The sequence below is a fragment of the Siniperca chuatsi genome, linkage group LG14 (assembly GCF_020085105.1).
Source record: "Siniperca chuatsi isolate FFG_IHB_CAS linkage group LG14, ASM2008510v1, whole genome shotgun sequence".
Lineage (NCBI taxonomy): Eukaryota > Metazoa > Chordata > Actinopteri > Centrarchiformes > Sinipercidae > Siniperca > Siniperca chuatsi.
In genome coordinates this window covers 15,460,557-15,472,509 of record NC_058055.1, presented here as the reverse complement: position 1 = coordinate 15,472,509, position 11,953 = coordinate 15,460,557, and the positions used below count along the sequence as shown (strand labels likewise).

Below are 11,953 nucleotides of genomic sequence, written 5' to 3'. Positions count from 1 at the left end.
TGGATTTGAGGACTAATTGATTTCTCAGATAAAACAATCAAAAAAAGTTTTTTGAATCATGATGAATACTAAGAAATCAGAATCATTTCTGTTTTCAGCTCTCTGAAGTTCATAAATGTTGATTAATGCAACTGTGTCTCTCAGTGGAAAGCCATATGGTTTTCCCTTCCAGCTGCTCACAAACTCCTCATGAACAAACATTAGCTTACGTGTTTGTTCTTTTTATCGTTAACCACAAGATTATACACCTTTGTGATGCTTTGAGTGCAACAAACCACTTTAGTGTGTGTGTGTGTGTGTGAGAGCACATTTGTCCTTCCAAATGTAATCCATTGCAGATGGTGAGGTTTGATCCCTGGTAAAAGTTAATTTGGCTGTTTTCACTCTCTATGTTAATTCTGAGCGGATCGCCGGGGTGTTTTGTTGTTGTTTTTCTGGTCTCTTTAGTGCTTCTGAACCATCTGATGCTTTCACTGATACTGATCAAATGTAATGGGTTGTATGAATGTATGAATTCCACCAACTGTTTTCTGCTACCGAGAGGCTTTATATTTGGTGTCCTTGTGGCTAAGGCCACATAATTCAAACTGAATGTAATGAAATGTGTGACACATATTGAGGTATGGGGAAAACTAAAGCTATATTTGGATTTAGGTCTCATCTTGCCAAATGGCTGAAGTAATACGAAATATTTTTTTAATCAATAAGCACTGGCCAATCCATGTGTGATGAATGAGCAAAGCAGAGATTTCGGGCACAACTGATGTGTAAATAGTCAACTGTTTCCAAACAGGACAATAGGTCCATGTTGCATTTAGAGCTTATTCCACTGCCCCTACACGGCCAAAAATTCCCCATGCAGGTAGATCTAAAAGCAATCGTCTTTTGAATCTTATGATCAAATAGCATGCATTTTTTTGAACTGTGGCAAAATGTGCTTTCTTTGACTTCGGTGGGAAAACAGATGTCATGGGGCACATTTCCATCTCCAGGCCCATTAGTGAGACTGAAGAAAAGCATGAGAACAACTGTTGCGCCACAGTGTCACCTCAAGAGGAACATGCAGGGAAATGCTGCACGATGCCCACTCATTTCTCCTGTATTGGGTAATACTGCAACACGGTCCTGCCTCCCAACATCATACAGGGATCGCAGAAATCTGCTACAAGGTGAGCTCATATGCAAAAGTGACACAACATACTAAAGGAGAGGTTTCTATTTTCTACTCTTTTTGACACATTCAGACTAAATGGGTAAATATGGGTAAAAACGTGTTTCAGTCCTCACTATTTAGCAAGTACAAGTGTACACACACACACACAGGCACGCTTGCTCGCTTGAAGGCTTACTTTCAGGAACATTGAGTCTCTCATTTTGTTCCTCTACTTTCTACATTTCTTGGGACTCAGTTTTGCTTTGCTTACCTGTGCATCGAAGTAACAGCTGTAATTTAGATAACTTAAATTAGAATGACAATAATATTTAATGTCACCACAGATGTGTGATGTCTGCCGTGTTCTCTGATGAAACTCATCAGGGGTTTTTTTTTTCCAGATGAAATTACCTTTGTGCCACAGGAAGTTGACATGCCCATCATCCCAGAATAGTTTTTTCAAACTGTAATTGTGAAGTTTGTGAGTTGTATGAAGGATATAGAGAGAAAACAATAAGGGCACATAGACAATTGGCTAAACAGGCTTCATGACCAAATGCTGCTTCACATCACAACATACTGGGAGATATTTTTGGTTGTGGCCAAATATTTAAACTTTACACTTATAACAAATAATGGCTGGCAAGCATATCCATGAGAGGCCTTTTTTTTTTTTTTGCTTTTAACTTACTTTTGAAAGCAGTCCAAAAATCAGCAGGTAGAAATATATAACATAAAATCTAATTTTGAGTTAAGAGGAATATTAAAGTAATAAAGAAGTGTTTTATTGTACCAGAGTGATTTATATTTATATATGTGTAGCTTTTTATGTCGAAGTATTGAAAGTTTCTGTATTGCATGTTTCATTTACCGCCTGATAATGTAGCACAGTGTTGTCTTGTTTAGTACATATTTCTATTAACATTAACATTAATATTCTGTACTCCATTGCTTTCTGTGCTGTGTACTGTATGCTTCCTTCCTGCATGTTTTAATTAGTACCTGAACACTGTAGTATAATGGTGTCCTGATGTGTTTGCTAACATCAACTATCCCTTTTTATTATTCCTCTCTATGCGTATTGTCGATTTCAGTAGCTGTTTTAATTTTAATCTTCTATCTAGGGGGACTTACTGTTACTGTATGTAACTTCTGTCCAGGGACTACAGATGGAAAAATAGCCTTTTGCGTAACTCTAGCACATAATGTTTACTAATGTGCACCGTTCTTGTTAAATAAACCAATAAAGAAAGAAAGAAAGAAAGCTTATGAACCATTCCCAGATGAGACTACCTACCCAGAGGGAGAGGGGACTTAAAGGGACATTGTAGCTAACAAAGTCCCTTATATACATTATAGATTCAAGAGGAATACAGTGTATACAAAAATGTAAAGTCTTACATATACATGTTGCCTACATGGCACAGATCTGATTCAGATATGGGTCCCAAGAAAGCCAGCAACAACTCTGGGCCCTCCAAGCAAAACAATGAGAAGCATTGAAACGTGTTCAGTGTTTATACTGACTAGTTACAACCCTGCTGCTGCTGCCAGACTAACTGCGGCATGTTTTACTTACCCTCTGAATATTTCAAAACTTTATTCTGTCGAACTGGAAATCTGCACATTTCATCCAACACAGAAATGACAACTAAACTGATTTAAAATACTGTGGTGAAACTTTCCTTAACAGCAAAAATAAATTCCACAAATGAAATGAAAAAGAAAATGTGGGAAGTGCTTCATACCCAAAAAGAAGCTAGTGTCAGATTTAATATAGGCTATGACTGGGATGACATAAATAGGTACAAATATTTAAAAGGCAAATGTCTAATTATACCCAATAAAACTCATCTCTGGCAGATTTTTCAAAGTATTAATGGACTGAATTCCACTTTGAAATGTTGTGGACACACAAGGACACAGATGTCTTTGTGGTGAAATGTAAAATGGTTTTAACGATCTGGACAACTTCTACATTTTCTGTGTCTTTGTTTTCAATTTTTCATCCAAAACGGGTGCATGTTGTTTTGTCTCTATTCTTCACTGTGATCTGTGGCTGAAGTCCCTCTCTGTCTGAAAATGAGCAGAACTTCATTCTACTGCTGCTTAATTAATGGATTATAGGAATAGTTGGACATTTTGGGAAATTTGCTTATTCATTTTCTTGAGAGTTAAATGAGACGATTGATATCATTGTTGTATTTGTCCGTTAAGTATGAAGCTACAGCCAAGAAATATTTAGCTTAGCTTAACACAAAGACTGGAAACAGTGGGGAAACAGCACCTCTAAGCCTACTTATTAACACATTATATCCCGTTATATATAAAAAGTGTAAAAACAACAAGTTGTGGTTTTACAGAGGTTATGTAGTGGACCATTTCTTGGCCAGACACAGTGACTTCCTGGAGTCTCAGCTGGTTGCCTGGCAACTTCATGGTGATGAAAAGACTCCAGCACATAACAAGCTAACTCCTGTAAAGCCACAACTTGTCATTTTTACACGTTGGTTTAGAGGTGATGGTAGGTGGATTTTTTATTTTTTTGGACCCAGCCAGGCTTGCGGTTTCCGCCTGTTTACAGCTAAGCTAGCTGTTTGCTCCTAAGCGATCACCTGGCTGCAGCTTCATATTAGCTAAACACATAACAGAGAGTGGTATCAATCTTCCCATTTAACTCTCAAACAAACAAATAAGTGCATTTCCCAAAAGACTGAACTAAAAATAAACAGCCTACTAGCTTATAAGATCATAATAAACTCATTGTTGAATAGAGGAATAAGGCCAGGCTATTTCTGCTTAATCAGCTCTAGAAACAAAAACGTACTCCTGCTGTGAACAAAAGGTAGGTCCTAGATTGGTAAATACAACAGATATAAATCACAGTGTCTGTCTCCCTCTCTGCTGCTGTCATCTCCTCTAACTAACCTCAGCCAGCAGTAGGCCTATCCTCCGGCCGTATGAGGTCAGGTGAGTGGGTGCAGCACACTTTGCGCTGCTTGGGGCAAGTGACTGAGCCTCTGCAGGTGTGTGGCACAGAAACAATGTGCGAAAACTAAAATAGAAGACACCAAGGAAGGAAAAGATGTATCTTTTAAAAGAGAGGGGGGGCGTTTGCACAGTGCCTGTGTGTGTGTGTGAGAGAGAGTGAGAGAGAGAGAGGAGAGGGGGGGAGAGAGACACGGTGTCTTTCTTTCAGCAGAGTCTTCAGAGAGCTCCGGGAAGGACAGTGTGGAGAGGATGTAGCTGTTTTTGCGCAACAGCTCGGTACTTTCCACGCTGCTACTTAAGCTGATTCACCCGACGCCTTAGTTCTGACTGGGACTTCTGCTGACTTATTTATCGACTGGCAGGTTTTCACTTGGGAAACCTATCGTGGATTTGGTCCGAGGCATTACACCCGGAGCAACATGAGCGCAGGAAAACGTCTGAGCCTCAAGATGGACGTACCTGTCTTCATTTTGCTCATCCACTTGACCCACACTGAGATCAGAGGTAAAGAAAAAATGGAGGGAGGAGATGGTTACATGATTAAAACATTTAAATATATAGCGTACTTGATAATATTTGTTTGTGCTTTTGCATCACTGGAGTCTTTCTGTAATATTCAGTTGGGCTTTATTGGCATGGGAAGCAGACGTTAACATTGCCAAAGCATGGGTGAAATAAAAAACATAGAAGACATTTTGAAACTTTCTGTAATATTTGTCTATCATGTTTTGTGAATAGGATTATTACAGGTTGTATCTTATTATTGTTATAGGTCATTTCCCCTGTTTTTATTACAATATTGTTTTTAATCACAAGTTGTTCAGGGTGCTTTTGTGAATGAACATTGACAGTGGAAGAGACAGTTCTGCAGAACATCTAAACTTTGTTAATGAATCAAAATTAACTCCACAGAAAGCTGAGGGCTCTTCGTGTTTTAAAAACCCCAATTGGCCCTGTGGACAGGAAAACTATTTTGTAAACACTACATAAGGCCTGTAGCTATTTGAGTCAGAAATCCATTTTCTGTGGAGAACTGCCTGCTCTTCTGCGCAGTGGTGAAAAGGCATGAAATAGGCTGTGAGCTTTCAATTCAATTCAATTCTCAATTCTATGAGCACTGTCCTCACAAGGATGGAAGAAAAACATCCTAACATTTAGGATGCTTTTTAAGGAGCTAATTAGAGATTGGCTTAGGTTTAAATTAAGCATTGATAAGATTCATAATATAAGTATCCGAGATTATTCGGGAATTTCACCAGTCATTAGTAAATATTAAGTACATATGAATGGTAAATGTGACATCACAGTGAGATTTCTTTGTTCTCTAAACTGTCACATGTAAAGACAGTGGGGGGTTGAGGTGGTAAATATCACAAAATTCAATATCCAATTCATGTTCCTTATTCATTCATGCCCAGTCACACTTCCTCCACCTCCCAGTCTGTGAATCTTCAGATCTCCTTTTGTGTCAATATGTTTGGATGAGGTTATGTATGAGCATTTCTGACACAGAAAGACAGCACCGGTGTGTTGGTGTTGTTTTTTTTCCAAACTGTTGTGCAATTTTTGTTGTTGTTCAATTCAAGGCTAATTCACACGGTGTTTCAATAGGTGGAGGACTCTTTAAGGAATTTCTGTGAAATTAGTTGTGATTGGTGACACATCAAATCACAGGTGTTTGATTTGGTTCAGTTTTAACTTTGTTTTTTGCTTTTTAATGCCACTTGACAGTTACAGTAATCATTCAGGATTGATCAGACTAAGAAATATCAAAGATTCTAACTAAAAAAGTGAAACTACAAACAAATCACCAAAAGGGAAAATATACATCAGTCAATAAACAATAGACACACTTCAGTGCCTCCCAACTGCATCTCTTTTCCTCAATGTTTTTAACTAATTTAAAGAATAGACTCCACATTTTTCTGAATGAATTTGACAAGCTATTCACAATGAGTCAAATCTTTTCCATCGGGGTATCAGAGGACATATTTAATTCAGCGTTGGGGATGTTGTGGAGTTTATGTGATTAATCTGAATCAATCACGGAGCAATCAGTCACAAATGCTATGACATTTTATCAGACTTGGGGAGGAATGACACTGAGGCCGAGACCCCCTAGACATTCACAGCACAGAACTGGTTTCAAACCACTCCCCTGTATTAAACAGCATCGCCATTCCCCGCAGGTTTACTTCAAGAATAAATCAGCAATATTCAAAGCGGTCTGTCATGACACCAAACCTAAAAACTATTCCCGTTCAGCCTACTGTCTCCTCTCCACCTAATGCCGAGTCCTCCTCACTGTGTCAAGACAATCCTCATACTTTTAAATCCAGAAAAGGTTTGGGCTTAATTCATTTGAACATCAGAAGTTTGTGTCAGCAAGAAAAATTTGATCATTAAACATATTTGTCTCACAGGCAGATCCTGATATTCTGGTTGTCACAGAAACCTGGCTTTAAAAAAGCATAAATAATTCTGATGTGTCAGTAAATGGTTACAATATAGGATACACTGGATTGTTAGGAGTGGGGGTGTTGCTATATATTGTTTTAATGTGTCTATCCAGTATTCTTTTACCGTACCTAAATGCTTTGAATTTATTGTCTTGAAAATGTAATGTGGATCTAACAATTCCATTGCGGTGGCAGGGATCTATAGGCCTCCTTCAGCTGACTCTTGCTCCACAGCTAAACTGGAGGACCTACTCCCTCAATATGTTTAAATGATAATCCTAGGTGACTTTAATCTTGATTGGTTATCTAACGCTGACCACCTTAAGGAATTGTGCAGTAATTTGAACATTTCACAATTGATTACTGAGCCTACCATGCCCAATCCAAAAAATCATAACAGATCCACTTTAATAGATCTTATCTTAACCAATAGAAGTAATGAAATTGTTGCCAGTGGTGTTGTAGATCTTGGAATAAGTGATCACCGCCCAGTTGCTTGCGTTAAGGCTGTGGCACACCAATCAAACACTCTCCAATAAACACAAATGTTTTTTTTGTGTGCCATGGCTGTCTGTCCTTGTTTGGAATTGTTTGGAGATGTTTGGTCAGACTCGACATGTTCAGTCCCTGTTTGTAGGTGTTTGTTGAAGTTTGGTCAGTTTGCCATGCATTCAAATGGACAATTACCCCGACAGAACACATATAGTGCGTGTATCCATAGCAACGCAGCTCGCGCATGCCCTATATTAGCGGTAAATTGTGTGTGTAACGCGCATGCGCAAGTACTTTGCGCTTTCTGGCAGAACGGCCTTAGGAAGTCTAGTAATGTAGTATACAGAGCAAAAATATGTCCGTATCGACAGGAGATTGTGGTGAATGAGTGAGTTACACACAGGACCTTCCCTCGAGAGATCAGGGTCCAAGTCCCCTGTGAGGCATGTTCTTATACTTATACTGGCTTTCAATTGAGAAATTTGGATGTGGTTTTTTAGTTACGCTGGTGACAATAAGCTATTACTTGCACAAAAGTGAATCCTATAGCCATTATTTTGTTGTTTATCAGCCATATATATATATATATATGTAGTCGTTAAATAGCTGTCTTATTGATGGCCTTCAAAACTTTCACTTTTGAACCAAATGTAACACATTTTAGACTAGACGGCTATGTACCATTTAAACGTCGTTTAGACGTTGAATCAAAATTGCTCAGAAACAGATCCAGCTTCCCTTTGAATTGCAGGAAAAGTATAGTTGAGGGAGTTTTTCTATCAATGCTAGATTATGGTGATATAATCTACAGACATGCTGCTGCTTCCACTGTCACACCCCTATCATTCTGCCCTCAGATTCATTACCAGAGATCCCTATGACACTCACCATTGCATTCTGTATAACAAAGTTGGTTGGTCCTCTCTGGCACAGAGGCATGATAAACACTTGTATCTTTTCATTCAGAAATCCCTTATTGGACAATCACCACCCTATATAACATTTATGCTGGCCTGGACTACAGGACCCTACCAAACTCGCTCTACTAACTGCCTTATGCTTCCCTGCGGATTTATTCTGAACTTGTAAAATCTGCCTTTAGTTTTTGTGCACCAAACACATGGAATTATCTACAACTCTCACTACCCCTGGACAATTTAAGACGATGATCTCAAACCCCCTCACCCCAGAGTGCAATTGTTTTCATTGAGTATTGTCCTCTTTTGATTTGTTTAACTCTGTGTATTTCTTTGCATTTCGACACAATTGCAAATGAGGGAAATCGCAATCATTTTCGAGGCTTAAATAAAGGTTTGAATTGAATTGAATTCAGCTTGGTCAGATGTATTCAGACAGCGTAATACCTGTCAGATAACACAAGGTGTGCAGACTATCTGTCAGAATTCTTAAGAGATGGGGCAGCTGGCCCACTTACAGGAAATTTTCAGTGTTGAGACGGCAGAGATGCCAGTGGAGCAAGAATGTGGATCAGAATTCAGTCAACCATCAAGATTATTAGAGGACTTATATGTTTTTGGTTCTGCTGGAGACTGCTAATGTTATGGTACAATGACAGATGGTAATGTTGATGTGATGACCGTCATTTACAAATAAGATGGCTGTAAACATAAATACCTACTTATTTCAAACTTTTGCTAATATTTATCTTTACAGAGTGATACAAGATAGATTTATTGATCATTTTACAACACACGGTTGTATAATGAGATTTTGTTTTGTAATTATATACAGTAGATCAGTGAATAAATAATATCAAATATTATATAATAATCATATATAATACTGCAAAAGAAAGTGTTTAATTAAAGGTGGGGTTTGCGATTCTAATCCAATACATGTCTTTTTGTCAAATTCAGCAAATATCTCCTCACGGTCTATCTGTCCGTTCTGTGTTTGCGCTGAAAATAAATAACAATACTGTTTGTACACAGCCCTGGCTCTGTATGGGAAACAAATGATCGAGCCACACAACACTATTCCAGCCCTGATTTGTGTGTCAGGTAACGTTAAATGACTTGCCCACGGACATTCAGCTTACTTTCTAGTTTGCCAAGATATGCTGTTGTTGTGATGTTAACTATAGTAGCAGGAGAGTTGTGAGTATCGCTGTCTGGAGCTGGTGTGTTGGCTCTGGGAAACCGTCTCGTCCTCTCTGGCTGTTAGCTTCGCAGCAGCAACTGTAGCGACAGTTTGCTAACTCACAACCTAGCTAACGGTAGTTATATTACTTGTTGTGTCATTGTTCGCTCTATATTATGGTATTTGTCATGGTACTGGATTTCTCCAGAATCGCATACTCCACCTTTAAATTTATACTTGACTTGTAATTTGATTTATGATTTAAATGATGATTTAAGCATAAGTGCATTATGGAGATTCATAGGTAAGAGACAAACAGCAACATTTATAAACAAAACCAGTTTTCTTGATTTTGGTACATAATCAGCTAATATTTGTGCCATTTGTCACTGAATAGATGCAGTTGTGATGAGCACCTAGATATGATGCAAGCATCCTCCAGACTGGAGGGTCACAGTAGCTGGCATGATGTCAGTTTGTGTCATTTCTTGGTTTCAGTCTCCATGTGTGAAAGAAAGAGATGTTGCGTCAAACTGAATCTGCTCTTTATGGCTGGAAAGACTCTTGAGAAGCTGGTACACTGATTGAAATAGTCTTTTCTATTGTCTCAGTGTAGGTGGAAGCTTTGCCAGAAAGTCTTAATAATTGTCATATTTCCTTTGCTCAAGTGAAACAGTCTGTTACAAATTATATCTGTTTATAATACAGTATAAAGAAAGGAAATAGAATATAAGGCACCTGATGCAAGTGGCTTGTAACTCTCTCACAAACTCACAAACCCACTAATCCACTCATTGTCAAATAAATTACACATCACAACCTGCGACTTTATAAAGTAAAGTTATAGCAGCAATAGTTTAGACCAGCAGATGTAGACATGGTGATGTCTACATCTGGCACCTGCACACAAAGAAAAGAATCGCAGCTGCATTGTTAATTAACACTTGCACAAAGAGTGTTACAGCTAAATGTTTTCTTTTAAATACTGTACTTGCTGTTTTTTTGTTGTTTTACATTTCAGAATCAGAAATACTTTATTGATCCCCGAGGGGAAACTCTTTTGTTACAGCAGCTCACTATTACATCAGTGCACACAGGAATATAAATACTAAGCAAAAAATATAATGTAATACAGGTCAGAAAATAAATTGCCAAGTGGGTATAAGTATAAAATAAAATAAGTGTGAAGTACAAAGTGGGTTTACCGGTTGATGATAATAATACGGTATAAGGTAATAGTGCATGAACTGTCAAGTTAAGTGTAGCTTATTAAGCTTATAATGAGATGGAGGATATTGCACAGCAGTAATAGAGGTATGAATAAATATCAATATCAATAAATAGGGAATTTTAAACTGAAAAGAGTATATTGCACAGGAGTATTAACACAGAATATTGCACAATTATGTCAAGTATTGTAGAGATGTAATGATCAATGTCCAGTTTAATGACTTAGGGTCATACAGACTAATACTTAGAGGGAGGAGTTGAAGAGTTTGAAGGCCACAGGCAGGAATGACTTCCTGTGGCGCTCTGTGGTGCTTTTTGGGGGGATGAGTCTTCCGCTGAACGTACTAATTAGTTTGACCAGCTCGTCATGGAGTGGGTGGGAGACACTGTCCAAGATGGCATGTAGTTTGGCCAGCATCCTCCTCTCTGACACCACAGACAGAGAGTCCAGCTCCACCCCCACAATGTCACTGGCCTTACGGATCAGTTTGTTGAGTCTGTTAGCGTCCTACCCTACCCTACCTTCAACCTGCTGCCCCAGCATGCAACAGCATACAGGATAGCACTGGCTACCACAGACTCATAAAACATCCTCAGCATTGTCCGGCAGATGTTGAAGGACCTCAGCCTCCTCAGAAAATAGAGGTGGCTCTGGCCCTTCCTGTAAACAGCTTGAGTGTTCTTAACACATGTACCACTTGTTATCTAATAAAGCGAAAAATAAAATGAAATAAAATCAGTAAAATCAAACACTAACCTCTAGTGGATATTAAAGGTGCCCTGTGGAGTTTTCTTGTAAACAAACAAAAGTCATGCCTACATTTAGTGTTTCTCACCAAAACACATGGTGTGTAATGTATCCTTGAGGGCTAACAAATGTGTTAAATGCATTTCCTTCCTTATTAAACATTTGCAAAGGATTTTTTTTTAATATTTTAAATTGAGCATTGTTTACATCCATGTTTTCTAGCTAGCAGTCTTCTTCACCACCTTTGTTGACGCATTGCTACGTGTTGTGGTGCATTGCAGACACTGTTGATCAGCAGAATAGCATGAAACTGCGTGCATGCGTGTCCTTGTGCGTGTGCACGATACAAACAAAATGGGGACCCACTTGTAAAAACATTGCTCCATAGTGCTACCAGTGGTCAAAAACTCCACAGGGTACCTTTAAATACTTAAATAGAAACACAATTCACCTTATGGCTGTAACGCACCAAATGTTAGTATTTGAAGATTTTGTAAATTAACAAACATGTAATTAAACTGAGCTTACAGCTGTGTTCAAACCATTAATAACACTGCATCAAAAATTGCAGGCTTCACATTTTTTTCATTGAGTGTCCAAAAGAAAAAATATTGACTGATGTGGATCTCTTCTCAATCTGTTTCAGTCCATTTTTCATCTTGCGCAAACAGTGATGTTTACTGAGGTTTCTTTTGTTTAGATATTTGCTCTTGTTTCAGTCACTTTTCCTTTAGCATGTGTGCCTTCCCTTGAGTTAATTTATCTGTTTATATAATAAGG

At 38.4% G+C, this 11,953-nt stretch overlaps 1 protein-coding gene across 2 annotated transcripts in view; it reads left to right on the top strand.

Moving 5' to 3' along the window:
• Positions 1-4,341: 4,341 nt before the first annotated feature.
• rxfp2a (relaxin family peptide receptor 2a) overlaps positions 4,342-11,953 on the top strand; it is a 49,812-nt gene continuing 42,200 nt past the window's right edge. For both annotated transcript variants that reach the window (XM_044222148.1, XM_044222147.1), the window contains exon 1: positions 4,342-4,648. In XM_044222148.1, coding sequence (XP_044078083.1) covers positions 4,564-4,648 — 85 coding nt within the window. In that variant the 5' untranslated portion in view covers positions 4,342-4,563. The remainder of the gene's footprint in view (positions 4,649-11,953) is intronic.